At 42.1% G+C, this 19,266-nt stretch overlaps 1 protein-coding gene across 1 annotated transcript; it reads right to left on the minus strand.

The window, feature by feature from the left end:
• Positions 1-11,151: 11,151 nt before the first annotated feature.
• CALHM4 (calcium homeostasis modulator family member 4) lies at positions 11,152-16,296 on the minus strand. Its single transcript, XM_075554641.1, has 2 exons — positions 15,739-16,296; positions 11,152-11,979 (listed from the first exon to the last, which is right to left on the minus strand). Exons 1-2 carry the CDS (start codon positions 16,294-16,296, stop codon positions 11,596-11,598), a joined length of 942 nt encoding a protein of 313 aa, XP_075410756.1. The 3' UTR covers positions 11,152-11,595.
• Positions 16,297-19,266: the final 2,970 nt, after the last annotated feature.

Here is a 19,266-nt window from a genome sequence, read left to right on the forward strand (position 1 = left end):
CAGATCTGGAACGGGAATCCCCACGTTTCAATAGTCAACCATTTAAGATCAAAGGGGACACCATTTACTCAATAAACAAAGGTCAGAGGGTTGAGAAAGAAAAAGGAATGGAAAACAGAAAGCACAGGGAGGAAGGCCAGTGATAAGCAATGGTACAGCGAGGAGACTGCAACAAATGAGTTGAATCAGATTCGGATGACTGTTGAATGTAAAACTGTGATCTGCTCTGTCAACTTTCAACCAGTTCACAATAAAAAGTTTGTTTTAATAGGAAGGTCAATATTTTAGAGATGAGAAAAATACATAGTTCTGTGTTAAAATAAAATGCCTGGTTATGCCGGAATATAAAATATCATAAATGCTAACTAAACTTAAGGGTGAATCTTGGGTTGTAAAAGTCAGAGGAAAGTTGACTAGAAAGCTAACCTATTCCACAGGAGTAGGGGAAAACTATAGATGTATTTGAATTAAGGAGTGAATGTGTTCATTAAAAATGTTTGTGGTATGAGATACGTGTAACAAATTCAAGGGATATTGAAAAGTTTGCAAAAATAATTGATCAAAGTATTTGTTTCTTTGAAAATAAAAGTTTAGTAGGTTAATTCATTTTTAAAAACTTTACAAATATTAATGTCAAATAGCAAAGAATTAAGGTTCTCACTGTTAAATAGCAGATTTTCCTTGGTGCCTAGGATAAAGAATTCCATTTTTTTTTCCCTTGTGCAATTTGCCTCAAAGACAAAGCTATTTTTGTCTTTGAGATCAGATTCTGAGTGTCATAAACTCCTCCTGACCCTGACAAGTTCATAGAAGGTCACGGAAGCTTTTTCTGTTTATACGGAAGTACTAAAAAGTTTGCACCGAATGAAAGACACATCTAATTGTCTTCAGGGTTAAAAACTTTTGTTGGTTCCCCTTCAGTTTGTGGGCAAGTGCAGTTGAAGTTGAAGAAAATGAAAACCAGCCCCCATGGGCCATGATACAACCTTGACTGTATCCCATCTGCACTCCAAGAACAGACTTGCTCCTCTGAAAAACAAGGACAGGCAATCTCCTGAGCTGTGAGATGCCATCAAGACCATCATATGTGAGGAAAGCAGGGTCATTAAAAAAGCGAGAGAGAAAGAAAAGACTGCGATAGATGTTAAGAGATTCCGAAACCTCCATTTACATTTCCCACCACTGCTGTCAGGTCCACTGGAGTGGTAAGCTCCCTGTAGGACAAGAGTGCGCTGCCCTTTGGGTTTCGGAGACGGTACATAGCAGAAAAGCTAGTCTCCTGTTGTAGAATGTCTGGAGGCAATTGCTGACCTTGCAGCTAGCACCCCAACACACTACCCACCACAGACCCCGAGCTCTTGGCTCTGTGGGAAACGGAGGACTGGGAAGAGAGAGCATGCGGATGAATTCGCTATTCTCATATTTAACAAGCCAGGGAGGCCAGGGTTCTGGGTGCAGAGAGGTCTTCACTTGTGTGATTTGGAGATGAGTCCCAGTTACATTCTCATAATTAAAAAGCATCCCCACAATATCCTCCCAGAATAGTTAACGCTTACAAACGCATGGCTGATTGCTATCTGGCCTGTAGTTTTGCCTCTCGGAGCAGACAGGTTGCTATTGTTCCCCAGCTCATGGGACAGTCACCCCCTTACCCACTCCAACACTGGTGTTAGGGTACTCCCCCAAAGAACTCAGGGGCCTCTAGGGTTAAAATGCTGCCCGCTTTGCTATGTACATGGTTTCTGTAATTAAGGGGTCTTGCATGCCTGCGACTATATAAGTTGGTATAAAAACGCATTCGCTCACTCTCCCACTCAGACCTGGTTCATGATATCATGGAGGAGGTGAGCACCCCAAAACTTTTGTCTGTCTTTTAATTTCTTCCCTTCAAATACACAACCATCTCTTAGGACCCCTCTGGATATGGGCTGGATCCCTCAGCTCTTGGCCATGGGGAAGTTAAGAATAGAAATGATAAGCTTATTGGTGGAGCTCAAGATGTTTTAGTTACTCATGGACAAGAGTGGGAATAGACTCTCCCTAAAACATAAGGCCCTGGCAGGGGGGTAGGCTGCCCCTGTGGTTGCGTTCTAGCCTGACGCTATTGTTTATACACTGCTAGGAGTGGATGCCGGCCCCCAACTGGTCTGTACTTCAGTTACCTCCTCAAAAAATGGGGAGACACGTTACTGAGGTCAGGTCGACCTGGACTTCAGCTAGGGCCCATGGTTCTCTAGTTAGCTAACTCAATAATAACAGGAATAAGAAAACATTTCACTGTATAGGGCTCTGAGCAAAACTCCTTCACATTTTTATGTGATTCAATGCTGTTCCAACCAATCATTTTCTAATATATGAGCGCTTACCTACCAGATTCTTGAAAAGAGGAAATGAGATGATCCATTCAAAGTAGTCCATGTATAGTAAGCACTCCGTGCCATTACTATCTTATTGCGATTACTGCTGCCACGGAGCCCCTGACTGGCACAAACGCCTGGTGACCTATCTATGAAAAATCAGCATTACTCACCCTTGGGGGGGGGGGGCGGGACTCTACCATGCTTTGAGTTGGCCTGGATGGGTCACTGGCTTTGTTCTTATTTTAATCAGTGAATAATATAGGTGGGAAAGCCAGCCTCTAAAATGCCCTGCAAAGATCTCCACCTGCTGGTATTCATGTCACTTGGATAATTCCCAAATCTACGTGGGTTTTGTTAGGTACGGTGGGTCGGTTCCGACCGACCCACCGGGACTTGCTGTGCAACAGAATGAAACACCTGTCCCAAGCCGTCTTCACATCTGCCCTTCTCTGCACATTTCTGCCCGTCCCTGCAGTCACTGTCAACCCATCTCACCGCAGGTCATCCTTTATCTCTCTTTACTAAGCATAATGTTTTTCTTCAGGGTCTGATCCCTCCTAACAGTAAGTCTAGAGTGTGAGGTGAAGTCTCACCGGGCTCGCTTCTATGGAAAGCCCTGGCGGTGCTTCTTCCTGGACAGTGTGTTATTTCTGGCACTCAGTGGCGACTGGCTGCGAACACCTCCACACACAGGTGCACACACCTATCTGAACCACAGGGCGGCAGCAGAGGCAACCTTACTGGGAATCCTCTCACTTTCTAAAGTTTTGGCATAGTGAGATTAGAGACATTAACATTTACGGGACGAATAATACAGAAAAAAAAATAGTGCAAGTCGAGAACAAGGTAACTCTCTAGAAATACCATCCATTCCTGCCTTTCCTGAATACACGTTTGTGCACCTGAGCCCCAGAGTTCAGGAAGCCTCTCCAGAGGACAAGCACCCTGTGCCCTAAACCTGTCCTTCAGAGGCCAATGCTAAAATTGGGTGGGTTTAACCAGAGAGTAAACCTTGTTTACCTGTAGCGCTGCTGATAAGCATTGGACAGCTAAAATGGGAATAAAGATACAGTTATCTATCCCTGAACATTAGCAGCCTCTGAAACTTGAACATACGGGATCTCGCAATCAACACCATAGGCATGGGGTTTGATTTGGCCTGGTTTTATTGAGAAGCTAAAGTGGTACACTTTGTCTTTTGAAGTAGCACAGAGTTACCTAGTTTTGCATTCAAAAAAGCCTTTGGTTGGTCATAATATTTCCAAGTTTTAGGATTAATATGATTTTCCTTTGTCCTACAAATAGAATGTAAGAAAATATAATAGTGGACAAGAGGAAAGTAAAAGAAAATAGAGGACAGAACTAGGAGACAAAGGGAATTTATAGAGATCTAAATACAGGCATGTACATATGTAAATATATGACAATGGGGAAAGAGATCTATGTGCATATATTTATAGGTTTAGTATTAAGGTAGCAGATAGACATTGGGCCGCCACACAAGTACTCCCTCAACGCAAGAACACTTTGTTCTATTAAACTGGCATTCCACGATGCTCACCTTCAACAACATGTTCGCTGAAGACACAGCAGGTGCATAAGCAAATTTAATGAAGAAAATTGATGGTGCCAGCTATCAAAAGATATATTATATGGGGTTTTAAAGGCTTGAAGATAAACAAGCAGCCACAAAAAAGCAACAAAATCCACATGGAAGAAGCCACATCAGCCTCTGTGATGACGAGGTGTCGATATGATCAGGTATCAGGCATCATAGAACAAAAAATCATGTCATTGTCAATGAGGAGGATTGCAGGGTGGGGACCCAAATCCGGTCATGGGGAGATGAACCAATCAGGATGCAGTGTAGCAACCATGAAACATAGAACTTTCCTCTAGTTCCTAAATGCTTCCTCCCTACCACTGTCATGATCCCAGTTCTACCTTACAAATCCAGCTAGACCAGAGGATGTACACTGGTACAGATAAGAACTGGAAACACAGGGAATGCAGGACAGATGAACCCCTCAGGACCAGTGGTGAGAGTGGCCATACCTGGAGGGTGGAGAGAAGGTGGGGTGGGAAGGGGGAATCGATTACAAAGATCTATATATAACCTCCTCCCTGGGGGATGAACAGAAAAGTGGGTGAAGGGAGACATCCTACAGTGTAAGACATGACAAAATAATAATAATTTTAAATTACCTATGGTTTGTGAGGCAGGGAAGGGCGGGGAGGTAGGGGGAATGAGGAGCTGATACCAAGGTCTCAAGTAGAAAGAAAATATTTTGAAAATGATGAGGGCAACAAATGTACAAATGTGCTTGACACAATGGATGGATGTATGGATCGTGATAAGAGTTGTATGAGCCCCCAATAAAATGACTTAAAAAAATCACACTACACTCTATCATGACAATTTTTAGTTTTGTTGTTGTTTTGTAATGGACTTGGGCTTGGGGAACAGAGAGTGGTGAAGAATATGGTAGCATATAGTTCCACAATTCAGCAGTGGGAAACATAAACTGAGTAAAGCAAATCCAAGTACTAGCCTTGTATTCGTGAGTCTTGGGAAGAAGGCGTTCAGATTGGGGTTGGTGGGGGGAGAGAGCTGACAAAATTGAAGTTAGGGAATGAGCAAGCCCATATACATGGCAAGCCACAGCATTTGATGTGGTTTCCAAAATACGTTTGAGAGCAAAATATAAGGTACTATTAGCAGATAATTGATTATAATTACATGTTTCATAATGCTATAAATCCATTAAGCAAAAAGGGGAGGAAGTATCAGGTTCTTAGAACCATTTTGTCTAATTAGCTGTGGTACAAAAGAATTCCCTAGACACCACCCCCCCCAAAGGGGGGAAAATGTCAGGAATTTCATTTCATTTGGAATGGATAATATACAAGGAACCCCAAGAGTATCTACTTACTATCTTTAAGTGTTCACATAGAGCTTCAAATACATTGAAGCCACGTACACAAGTCAGAGACAGTGTAGTCCTTCAATAGAAAGTTATAGAAGCTCATTCTTAGCTGGTTTAAAGTATAACCTGAGCACATTATATCCTAAAACACCTCAATGGGAAAGGGGCTTCCAGAAGCTAGAGGAAATCAAGTTTCCTGGCATTAGGGTATAACAACTATTAATTTTATTTCTGATGATGCATGCAATACTGTCAATACACGCTTAGGCTTTGCTGTTAACTGAAAATTTTGAGAGCCTTTGGTGTGGTATATTTCCCTGAGCACTGATAAAGTAATTCTGAATACAATATAGAGTGGTGATTTAACTAATAGATCCCAATACTGAGGAGTTTCAAAAGTTCTCAGAGAAAAGAGCCACAGAGAAGGAGAAATTAGAGTAAACCTCAAATTGGTTATCACCATCAAAAGGGCACTTCAAAAATTTGTGTAATAATTGCTTGATCTTTTCGTTCTCTTTCCCCACTGAGGTATACACAACTAGTTTGTGTTAGAAAAAAAACTAGAACCTTCCACAATGTACCTTTTTGTTTTGTTTTCTTAAACCCCTCTTCCAAGGCCATATCAGTCCAGGGTGTAGAATTTGGTAATAAACTGAAATAGTTCTCTATAGCTACTTCTAAAAATGGCATGTCAATGTCTTCAAAGAAATCTTAGAATCAAACTCAGTGATGCATACATTTTCCTTCTTTTTTTTAAAACAATTTATTAGGGCCTCATACAACTCTTATCACAGTCCATACATATACATACATCAATTGTATAAAGCACATCTGTACAGTCTTTGCCCTAATCATTTTCTTTTCTTTCTTTCTTTCTTTTTTTTCCCTTTTCTTTTTTAACATTTTATTAGGGACTCATACAACTCTTATCACAGTCCATACATATACATACATCAATTGTATAAAGCACATCCATACATTCCCTGCCCCAATCATTCTCAAAGCATTTGCTCTCCACTTAAGCCCTTTGCATCAGGTCCTCTTTTTTTTCCCCTCCCTCCCTGCTCCCCACTCCCTCATGTGCCCTTGGTAATTTATACATCGTTATTCGGAGGAGGTCACATGTGGATCCTTGTAATCAGTTCCCCCTTTCCAACCCACTCACCCTCCACTCTCCCAGCATCGCCCCTCACACCCTTGGTCCTGAAGGTATCATCCACCCTGGATTCCCTGTACCTCCAGCCCTCATATGCACCAGTGTACAACCTCTGCCCTATCCAGCCCTGCATTTTCCTTCTACAAGCACTTTGTCTAGTGTCATGCCAAAGGTATGTACACATATGTATACAGATACATGTAAACATAAATATAGAAATCTTTCTAGATTTAAACAGCCCTCAAGAATTCATTTAGTTGTTTAGAAAATGAGGATGGCAACCTATGTACAAATATGCTTGATCCGGTTGATGTATAGAATGTTATAGGAGTTTTCCGATTCCCCAATAAAATTATTCAAAAAAAGAATTCATTTAGTTCAGTTCCTTGCCTTCCAGCAGGTAAGGTATCATTCTCCCTATTTTATAGATGTAACAACTGAGTCTCAGAGAGACTGACTTGCCCGGGGTTAATTAACTAACACTGGCGAGGGCATGACACGTCTACTCTGCTAGCAAAGGGCTATACTGCACACTCATCGATAAAACACAAGGACAGAAAACATTTCCTTTCTTCTTTAAAATGCACTTACTATTTATTCCTATTGGGTTTAAGGTTCTCAGAATTTTGCACAAAAATAGATTCTATCTTCCTTATTTGTGTAAAAACATATAACAAATAGTTGATCGCAGTTTAAGTAGTCAAGTTTGCTATTATCATTGAGAAGCCCACCTGGAAGAAGCACACCAACCTGTGTGATCACGAGGTGTCGAAGGGATCAGGTATCAGGCATCATCAGAAGAAAAAATCTTATCATAGTGAATGAGTGGGGGAGTGGACAGTGGAGACCCAGAGCCCATTTATAGGCCACTGGACATCCCCTTACAGAAGGGTCTTGGGGAGGAGACGAGCTAATCAGGGTGTAATGTAGCACTGATGAAACACAACATTCCTCTAGTTCCTAAATGCTTCCTCCTTCCCCACTATCCTGATCCCAATTCTACCTTACAAATCTGGCTAGACCAGAGGATGTACACTGGTACAGAGAAGACCTGGAAATGAAGGGAATCCAGGGTGGATGATTCTTCAGGACAAGTGGTCTGAGTGGTAATACTAGGAGGGTAGAGGGAGGGTGGGTTGGAAAGAGGGAACCAATTATAAGGATCTACATGCGACCTCCTCTTGGGGGATGTACAACAGAAAAGTGGGTGAAGGGAGATGTCTGGCAGGGCAAGATATGACAAAATAATAATTTATAAATTATCAAGGGTTCATGAGGGAGGGGGAGTGAGGAGAGAGGGGAAAAATGAGGAGCTGATGCCAGGGGCTTAGGTGGAGAGCAAATGTTTTGAGAATGATTAGGGCAATGAATGTACAAATGTGCTTTACACAATTGATGTATGTATGGATTGTGATAAGAGTTGTATGAGCCCCTAATAAAAACGATTTCTTCTTTTGGTTTGTAAAAAAAAAAAGAAAGTGAATCTTGAAAATCAAGTTGACGGTTGGCAGCGAGTCCATTGTCCAGTATGATATCATTACTATAGCTAAAAAGAAAGAAAGCCCATCAAAGACTTATTTTCAGCCAATGACCCATCAAGATACATTAGAAAGCTGTCAGATACTAGAGGTCCCATTTAATAAATTCAAGTCAGAGAGAGGTCAGGCCAGCATGACCTCTTGGAGTTCTAAGTACATGTAAGTATAGGTTGCAGTCTTGGTTCCCCAAATATATTATGAGTGCCAAGGTGCAATTTGATAATAGCATGTCAGAAAAGGCAGGAATAATGTCCCCATGGTGGAGCACAGAGTCTGGGAAGCTCTTTAGAATCCACTTTATATGTAGTGGCTATAAAAATGCTCCTAGCATGTAGGTGTTATGAAGAACATTTATGATGCTAAAAAATGACATAATGATGTATCATCTTGACCTGGTTATGGTAGGATGACGTAAGACCTTGGATAGTCTTCTCTCTCATGTGTTATCATTAGAAAGAACTCTTTGCCCTCATTCTCAAACTCGAAGAGACGAAGAAGCGTGACAATGCCCTGGACATGGCATTGTTGCTATTGTGAGATGCTATCAAGTCGCTTCCTGTTAATAGTGACCTTATGATATACACCAAACAAAATATCGCCCAGTCCATCACCATCCTCACAATCATTGCTATGTTGAACCCAGTGTTGCAGCCACTGTGTCAGTCCATCTCGCTGAGCATCTTCCTTTTTGCTGCTGCCTCTCTGCTTTACCAAGCATGGTGTCCTTTTCCAAGGACAGGTCCCTCCCGACCACATGTCCAAAGCACCTGGACAAATTCTCTTTATCCTCACTTCCAGAGAGCAGGGTCTATACCTATACTCCTTCAAGTGAAATCTCTCTCTGGCTGTCTCTGGTATTTTCAGCGTGCTTCAACACCATCATCCAAATGCATCAATTCTTCTTCGATCTCCCTTATTTGTTGTTCAGCTATCACCTCCATAGGAGGCAAATGAAAATATCATGACTTGGGCCAGGGGCACCTTGACCTCAAAGTAACATCTTTGCTCTTGAACATTTTCCAAAAGCCTTTTGCAACAGATCTGCCCACTGTAATATGTCACTGATTTATTGACTGCGACTTCCATGGCAATTTACTATGGATACAAGTGAAACAAAATCTTTGCCAACTTTTGTCAGGGGAACCAGCCCCTATCAAATCATCACAGGCCCAGCAGGTGCAATTGTACAGCCATAACATCTAAAGATTACAGTAAAGTCATAGAGAATAAGAGAGATAACAGGATGTAAAATGAAGAAGTCAGGCACATTTCATGGTGGCATGCTCACCTCAGCCCCACTTGGTGGTCCAAATGAGGAGGTGGAAGGTGGGAATGGCAGGGGGGAGAGAGCGGGGAAGGTGGATGGGGAGAGGGAGACTGGGGACCAGAGAAGAAGGGACCAGAGGAGAAGCACCTTTATTGTTTGGGGCTTTTATAGGTAGCCATTAGTCATATGTCACAAGGTGGGCGGGAATCACAGTAAAGTCCCTGAGCTCACAGGTGAGGAAACCTAATCCCTGCACTGGGAGAAGACATGAGGGGGATGTGTCCCTCAGTGGGAAGAGATACTCAGGCAATGTCTGCCTCTACAGGGAGACAGAATCAACCATGAGCTCACTTTAAGGCATCCTAACTGTTGGGGGAGAATCTGTGGGAATGACCTTTGCTAGTTTCCCACAAACCTCAATCTTTTTATATGTTTTTCATAATGCTACTTATATACCAAGTCTTGAGGAATGTTTTGCTTTCATGATATTAAACTATAATCCAGACTGAAGGCTGCAGTCTTCGGTCTTCATCTGTGAGTGCTTCGAGTCCTCCTCAGCATCAGCCAGCAGTGGTGTCATCTGCATGTCTCACGTTGTCAGTCCCAAAGCAGCATTCTTCTTCCTGAAGTTCAGCTTAAGGTTATTTGCTTAGACATAAATTGAGTAAATATGGTGAAAGGATATTACCCTGATGCACACCTTTCCTGATTTCAAATCACACCGAAGCCCATTATTCTCTTTGAATGACTCTGTGCATAGGTTTCAAATGAGCACGATCAAGTGTTGTTATATTTTCATTATGTGATATGTTATCCTTAGTTTTTTTATGAACTACAGAACAGAATGTCTTTGCATAGCTAATAAAACACAGGAAAGCATCTTTCTAGGAGCCCAGATAGTATAATGGTTATGCATTAGGCTGCCGACTGAAAAACCAGCTGTTTGAAACCACTAGCCACTCCTTGGCAGAAAGATGAGGCTTTTGACTCCCATACAAAAGTTACAGTTTTGGAAACCCACCAGGGCAGCTCTACCCTGCCATCAAGGGTCACCGTCAGTCAGAGCTGCCTCTATGGCAGTGATTTGGGTTGGATGTATCTTTCTGGTATTCTCTGCTTTCTGTCAAGACCCCTCATATTAGCAACATGCTAGTTTAAGTCCTGAGCCCCAACCCCTTCTGAATCTGGCAGTTCCCTGTTGATGTACAGCTTCAATTGTTTTAAACTTGTATTGGGGAAAAATTTATATGTAGTGTGTATGGTATTTCTTGATAATTTCCTCTATCATTTGGATCACTCTACTTTAAAATGGACACAAACATAGATTCCTTCCAGTTAATTGGCAAGGTCACTGTCTTCCACATCTCTTGGCATAGGCAAGTAGATCCTTCTGGCCCTGCATCCATCTGTTCTTAAACATTGCCATTGGTATGCCATCCATCCTGGGACCCAGTGCTGTCAGTGTTGCTTAGATGTCTTCCTTCAGTATCACAGGTTCTTAATCATATGCTACATTGTGAAATGATTAAATAAACATTGCCTGAGTATCTCTTCCAATGAGGGACACATCCCCCTCATGTCTTCTCCCAGTGCAGGGATTAGGTTTCCTCACCTGTGAGCTCAGGGACTTTACTGATTCCCGCCCACCTTGTGACATATGACTAATGGCTACTTATATAAGCCCCCAAACAGTAAAGGTGCTTCTCCTCTGGTCCCTTCTTCTCTGGTCCCCAGTCTCCCTCTCCCCATCCTCCTTCCCCGCGCTCCCCCTGCCATCCCACCTTCCACCTCCTCATTTGGACCACCTCTTTGGGCACCATGACTGTGTATCCTTCTTTGGCAGCTTCCGGAGTTGTTCACTATTTTGCCCATGGAATCTCTCAATATTGCAAATTGGGTTTAACAAGAGAGAAAATATATGAAAATAGGGACAGAGAAAACTGGCAGTACACATTGGAAGTCAAGGAGGGAAAGAGAAGCTAGCATTTATTATCACATCTTTTATGAAGGCATCGTGCTATGAACTTTGATGTCACCCTGCAGATGACAACATGACACACCATTTTCTCAGACAGCTATGAAAGAAATGAGCCAACATTCAAATTTTGATGATCTTAAATTCCAGATGATTTTTGTTTGATCAATATAGACACTTTTGGCATCACCAGATAGTCAATTAAGTTTCAACAAGGGAGCGATAGTTGATTTTGGAAATAGAATTTGGGGTGGATTTATGTAAACAGATACCAGAAGAAAAAGAGAAAGATGAAGATATGAAACCAAAACTCCATCATCATAAAAATAAAGTATCTGTTACGTCCACTGAACGGTGGAATAGCTACCGTGCTCAAGGTTTTAATTCAATCACTTCCGGTTTGCCTTCCTCATCCTCTCCCAGCCTGTCTCCAAGGAAGCTATAGTGACCCTGCGAGTCATTCCCCACGCATAGAAAACTGGGAATCGAAATCTCTTTCCAGTCCTGGCAAGAAGGAATGCGGATGCTTTTGATGTTTTCACTCCCGGGAATGAAGCCGAAGAGATTCTTTATGCGCTGCCTGATGAGCATGCGCGAGTGCTGCTCGGCGGCTTCTTGGAAGAGCTCCCTCTCGTTGTGCAGGTGAGTGGTCCAGTAGAGATGCTGCAGAGAGGAGAGCGGAGAGCAACACCTGGCCACGCAGGAAGAGATCAGCACAGCCATGATCGCCAAGGTGATCAAAATCCAGCCCAGCATCTTCACAGAATTAGGAAGAGGGAAGACAGAAAGCAACAAGACATTTAGTAATCAAGAAACGGACACGATAGTCAGGCTTCTTACAAAGTTGAGAAATGAATTGTGTGTCCGCGCCTTGTTTTTTCTCACCAGTCTCTCAAATGTTAACAAAGGAGATGTGGTGACACAGTGGTGAAGCATTCTGCGGAAACCCCAAAGGTTGGTGATTCCAACTTATGGTGGGGAGTAGGGGTGGGGGTAGGGGGGTGAGGGGAGGGGGTAATGGGGGGAGAATACCTGGTGATCTACTGCTGTAAAGATCCCAGGCAGGAAGACCCAATGGGGGATTTTGGGTCTGTTGCAAGCAGCTGGTATGATGTGGAATCTCCTTGTCAGTACCAACCAATAGTAATGCCTACACAAGGAGGACCGACAGGTGGTTGCACTTGGGTATAGAGCTGAGTAGTACATTCAAATCTTCCAGGAGTCTGTGCTCAACAAATTGCATTAAAATAAAATGAATTTTCCCCACAAACGTTTTGGAGTTCCCTCATGGATACACATAGTTGCACGTTCAAAACCTGACATTGCCCTTGGGTTGGTTCCAACTGATAGCAGCCGCATAGGACAGAGTACGCTTGTTCTGTGAGCTTCCAAGGTTACAGGTCCTCGTGAGAGCAGAAAGCCTCATCTTTCTCTCATGAAGCAGCTGGTAGGTTTGAACTCTCGGCCTAGCAGTTTGCCCACTGAGTAACCTACTACAATACCAGCGCCCATAGTTGCACTTTTTGAAGGTTAAAACCTGTGAAGTGATATTTCATTATTATTCAAGTTCTTAGAGGTCAGCAGGGTGGAAGAGAGACAGCCTTTAACTCAATTGTTACTTACTGAACTCCTGGTTGGGCTCCTGTGACTGTGTGTACATAGTGCTTGGCTAAGGGAGCTGAGATGTAAGTAATTCAAGATACATCAATTCTCACCACAATCTTTAAGCTTAAAGAGGGAGGTAAACTAACAAACCACGAAATGTGGTACAGTAGAATAATTTTTGATATAGGTAAACAGAAGGTGCTGCAGAAACATAATGGGAGAGAAATTGATTCCTGAGGGAGAGGAGTCTCTGGGAGTGATTCCTAGAGGAAACATTGCTGAAGTTGAGGCTTAAGTTGGTAAAGAGAAGTTAACCAGATGCAAGGAGTTGGCACAGGGCAATGAATTACTTTTATGTGGACTTTCTGGCCATTATCTTATAACACCCACCAAACGATTGGGTGGCACTATGCATATCAAGGGCTTGTGACCCAACATAGGATTGAACAGTGTGTTAATGGTACAAAGAAGATATGAGTGCCTTAACCAGGGATTAGACAGTTATGTCATCCGACTTTGCTGAAAAAAATAGAGGCAATTCCAGAACATGATGGAGAATACTACCCCGTGCTGAGAACTGCCTAGACTCGGGATTGCTGTCACACACCAGAGTGTAAGAAGCAGTGTCAGAGACATAGTGGCAGCAGCAGCAGAAATATAATCAGGAGCCTGGCAGAACTGTGTGCTTCCCAGCTCACAGAGTGAAAAGCTGAGTGCCCTGCTGGCGGAGTGGGGTGCTACTGGACATTTATTGGTGGAGCTAAAGAGCTTTGTAGCATTTGCCTGAGTACAGCAAAGGCCAGCCTGGCTCAAGAAGCCAAAGACCAAATAGAGAGGCTTTCCTGATAGAAAAACTGTATCTCGGGACTTTGGGGGGGGGGGGGCGACATTTTTTTAATCTTGAATTGTAGCCTTTTACATCCCTATTAAACTCCATAATTGTGATTATTGTCCATGAATTCTGTGTGATCATTGCAACAAATTGTCAGACCCAGCATTGAAGTCAAGAGTGCCATGGGAGGGACAGTTGGTGTCAGAATTGGTAAAACATTTGGGGAGAGGAGATATGTCTTACCTACTCACAGGAATCAGCCTTGGGCTGTTGGTGCTGATGGTGCCTATTGCCTCTTATGAAGTTAAAGGAGGTTAGATATCACTGCCACAGAATTTTTAAAAGTTGGGAATAGTTTGAATAAAAGAAGGAAGCAAAAAACAAAAGCATGAGGAATTGAGAAAACTTTCAGAAATTTGGATTCACAGGTCACAGGAATTATTCTGAAAATATAATATTCTGGATATTGAGAGACCTTGTATGTCAGCCAAAGGCTGGTAGAGGATAATTGAGAAACTTCAGATGGGGAAATCACAGCTTTTGGGTTGCCTTTAGAAAGAAAACGCTGGCATGTGAAGAAGACAGATCAGGAAGAAGATATTGTAGAAAGGTATATGGGCAGAGAGAGACTCTAAGTTAAACATGATTGTGTGGTTACTTCAGAAAAAATCATGTGAAAAATAGTGTATATTCCTCACCTGAGACTGAAATTGGAGGTGGTAAGGAAGATAGCCAGAGAGACGGACACACCCTGGTCTTTATTCGTGGTATGAATCTAGCTAGGTAAATTATGATAACTCTGTGATCTTTGATGAATTCATCTGTCAAGTGAGAGCAGTACCTGTCTCTTAGGGTTATAAAAGTTGGAATTAAGGTAGTTATGAAGAATGTGATAAGCATCTCTACAGATGTTAGTTTTGTTATTAACCAGAAGGCCCCATTGCCTGGTGGCATGCAGAGCTGTACAATGGAAAAGGCTAAAAACAAAGGCATGTCTGGATGAGATTGCCACTGTGGCTTCAACTACATCAAATGAACATTTGGCATTCTGCATCTTGGTTGTGTTTGTGCATGTTGTTATGCTTCTTTTTTTTCTTCTCCTAATTGAATAGCATGATCTCTTCTAAGTCTGAGTGACCGGAAGGGCATTGGATCACAGAGTCTTTGCCTTTGCCATAGAGCAGTATTCAGACCACAGGTGTGTCTGGATCACAATAATGTGAAAGCATGTTCTATTTTCCTTAAATCCCATAGAGACTGATGAAAGTTAGTGGTTCTTTCTCTACAGAGAAAAATGCACATTTGCACTTTTCTCCCCTTTTTAACACAAAGCACAGTAGGTTCAGACACTCCCCAACTCACCCCACAGACACCAACCTGTCAATGAACATTAGATCAAGAACCACCATGGAGTTTATCCCTTAATCCTGATGAAGATTCCTTTAGTTTTATATGTGATTGTAATAGACAAAGATTCATAATTAAGATGATAGATGCACGTACATCTATATATAGCTGGTAACATGCATTTTAGTAATCCAGTAGCGATACTACTATTATTTCGATTGTATTACTTAAATAATACAGATTCTTGGAACAGAACAAAGCACTTTAGCAATAATAGCTCATTTAGTCCTCAAAAATAACTCTGTGCAGTAATAGTAATGTTAAGGTTTCTATTTTACACCTGAGGAAAATGCGGCACGGATAAGTTGAGCGGCATGCTCTAGTGGGAAAGCATGATGCAAGCCGCGCTTGCCCCGCCCAGACGCAACCTCCTAGTACTCGCACAGGCTCTCCAGAACTCACTTACGAATGACATCTTGTTGGCGTTCTACAACATGTACCGCAGAGACTCGTGTGTAAGCCGAGTGTTTCAGCACATTTTTCATGCAGTTTTTTGCGGTAAAATTTGGTGCCTCGGCTGATATTCGAGGTCGGCTTATACTCGAGTATATGTGGTAAGTAGCAGCAGGGATATGAGATGTTTCTAGTGGTTATATTTAATATGATTGTTTTGCAGATAAGATATTCAGAACTAAAAAAAAAAGAAGAAGAAAAAGATATTGAGAACTTACTTGAGACTGGAATCTGTGGAGAAGAGCCACTTCATCTCTTACTTGGGCCACCTCAGAGGGAGCTGATTTGCAGCAGGGAAACCCAGCCAGGATCTCTTCTCGTTCGCTGCCATTGATGTTGTCAAAGACCGGGTAATGCTCCACAGATGCGAACTCGCTTGCAGCACATTCATAGTAGGTGCCCCTTAGCAGGGTCACGGCCAGCCACGTTAATGGAGCAACAAGTGCTCTCCCGGTGATACTGAAGAACCGAAGGCAAGCCAGTCTGCGTTCCAGGGACCTGATCTGGCGGCGTGGAGAGGCGCAGCTACAGCAGTATTCGTTGGTAATCGGCCAGGTTTGGCTTCGCAGAACATAGCCAGCAATCAGCAGGATCAAGGCAGGAATAAGTAGAAAAGCAGAGCCGTAGGGGAGATTCTTCCCAACTTGACAAGGACATCTGAACGTGAAGGAGGAGAACAGTTGCTGCCCACCAACGGTCAAAGCCGCAATTAAGGAATTGATGAATGTTCCACTTCTCTGCAGACAAGATACAATATTGTTGAGAGTTTGGCTCATCGTGGGAAGCTCTTACTCCAGCCAGCATGTGGTCCTTTCTGATCATTAGACTCCAGAAGCTGTAAGTATTTAATGGGAGGCTACTGGTTTAACTGGTTGTGGCAAGTGACCCAGCATCCTTACGTGTTGAAAGGATTCTAGCATCTTTCCTTATGTACATTGTGAATCCTAAGCCAATAAATGTACGTCAGATGGTAGCCAGAGGATATTGGAGGGGAGGTTCATGTGGTCTGGGTAAAGGGGGAAAGCTTCTGCACTGTATGCTTTCCCTAAAGAGAGGATAGCTTGCTTGCAGAGTTAACTTCTGCAACTTCCCGGGTGCTCTTTGTAAGGCACTGGGAGAGAAACAGAACATTCTTATGTTTGTCCTACATTAGAATGGCTTGGTCACTCTAAAAGTACAATACAGAGAACAATGGGAATGATCAAATACTCAGGTGTAACCAGAAGGTTCAAGACCTAAGGATTCTTCCAGAAGATCCCAAAAGCTTTCAAAAAGGGGAATAAGAAGACTCAAGTCATTGGTTCAGCCAGATCTCCTCTCTCATACACATAATACATTATAATTTTGCACAAAAATTAAAAAGGTGTTTGTATTGATAACTGATAGTATGTTTTGCTTAAAAGCAAAGTCATAGGTTTGCTTATTTGGTAACTTTTGTTATAAGAAAAATGTGATCTCTGGTTGTTAATAGAGTGATATATCTGTAAACAAGGAGCAAGATGACCACATATACCATATACAGTGTCTGCTATGTCTATTTATTTAACTAGTAATTTTGCAAACCTATCTAAAAGGCCCTGGGCTAGGCTTGATTGGGCTTCTTAAGAGGTTGATAGGATAAAACAATTATCTTGTCAAATAAGTTCTCAACTGCACGTGGCTGAATATATAAGTACTTAGTTGAAATGTAGTACAGAGAAAGCGCACTGTACGATAAGCATTTGACTGTTAAGCTCCAGAGCAACCGTTCAAAACCACCAGCCACTCCACAAGAGAAAGAGGAGGGCGCTTGCTCCCATAAGGATTTGCAGTCTGGAAACCCTGGATAGGATAGGTTCGCTATGAGCTGGAATGGACTCAATGGCAGTGGGTTTTAGGGGACTAAGGAATTATCCAGAATGCAGTACAAAAAGACAAAGAGATAAAATAATTTTAAAAATCAGTTTTAAAAATTAAGAACCTCCATGCTGTACTTCCTGGAAATTATAGAAGAAAATTCCAAGAAGCAATATTTGAAGAAAAATAACTGAATTTTGTAGAATTAAAGAAAGTTCTCATATCAGAAGTGCTGAATGTTCTGAGCAGGATCAACAGAGTAAATCCACAGCTAACACATCATAGCGAAGCTAAAGGGTGTTTGGAAACACCCAGATATTCTCTAAAAGCACCGAAGGTAAAGATAGTTAGCCTGCAAATAAATTGCAATATATTGGCAGCAGAATTCTCATCAGTCAGAAGACCATCAGCTAAACCATCATGCAAGATTGGAAGCAAAATAAAGACACCACAAACCCACAAGGGTAGTTCTTCTCTGTCTTCACTTGTGTTGGATTCCACTCGACCAATGGCAGTGAGTGAACAGCAAATGATAACGAACACAGATGTGATATTTCAGAAGTTACTTTATTTAATTTCAATGTTTTTCTAATTTCTAACTAATTTAATTTCTATCAGCTAAATAACGATTTTTTTCATTTAGAAGACCAACTGAGGCAATACAATGCTACAATAGAATACCACTATATGGCAACGAAAATGGTTAAATTAAAAGTTTGGCCATGCAGAAAGTTGTTGGAAATGCTGTGGTAAAGCACCAGGGCGAAGCTGGAGATTTGGGCTGAGCATGTGCAGAATCCCAGCAACATCTTGGGACTACATTTCCCAGACGTCCTTGCTAATAACCCCACCCCCACCCCGCAGCAAGGAATTTCCTCTGCCTCCAGGAACGTGGGCAGGCAGAGAAGAAGCGCAAGAGAGCCAGAAATGCAGGCTGTAGTGTTTTCTCTCTCCTGGGAGATTCTTCATAAAACATCTCTGTGCGAAAACTCCATTCTGGGTCTATCGAAGTAAATCTTTATTTTGGGAAGGCAAGAACCTGGAGCTCTGGTGACAATGATAGAACCCCCTCGCAAACTGTGGTTGTCTTATCTTAAAAAAGGCAAGCATATCTCTACCATAAGATGTATAAATAAAAGCATCTGTCTGAATAAACTCTTGTGCTCAAATGTTCACACAGGCTTTATTTGCAATCACTTATGTTACTCGTAAAGGACAAGTGTCATAGACAAATGAATAATAGATCAGTACCGGATATCCAGATAATGGTAGGGTCCCTAAGTGGTCTCTTTATTTTCTTTTGTTACTTTTTTATATTTTTAGGTTTTATATTTGGATCTTTGATATCTTTTGCATTGGTTTTGTATCTGGTGTGGATTTTGTTTCCTTTTACTGCAAATGGACATCTCCTTCTGTCATCCATCGTTTGTTAAAGAGACTGGCTTTTCCCCATCTAGCTTCCATAGGGTGGAGCAATTTACTCCTGAGTTCTCAATTTTGTTCTATTAGTCTATATATCAATCATCGTACTAAAGCCAGACTGGTTTGACTAGTTGGGCTGATAACTGCAAGGTCAGCAGTTTGAAACCACCAGATGCTGCATGGGAGGCTTTTGACTCCCATAAATGGTTACCGTCTCAGAAACCCACAGGGGGCGTACTGTCCTGTCTGATCAGGTCACTGTCAGTCAGGACTCACTCGCTAGCACTGAGAGCTGTGGAGCAGGTTTGGAAATCAGGACAAATGCGACCTCCTATTCTGTTACTTTTCTTCACAGCTGATTTGCTTACACAGGGTGTTTTTTCTTTCCATATAAAGTTGGTGATTGTTTTTTGCATCTCCTTAGAGAATGTTGACATGAAGAGAAGTTGTAAAAAGTAGTTGATGATGAAATCTTAGAATTATATTAT

Source organism: Tenrec ecaudatus, chromosome 7 (genome assembly GCF_050624435.1).
Source record: "Tenrec ecaudatus isolate mTenEca1 chromosome 7, mTenEca1.hap1, whole genome shotgun sequence".
Taxonomy (NCBI): Eukaryota; Metazoa; Chordata; class Mammalia; order Afrosoricida; family Tenrecidae; genus Tenrec; species Tenrec ecaudatus.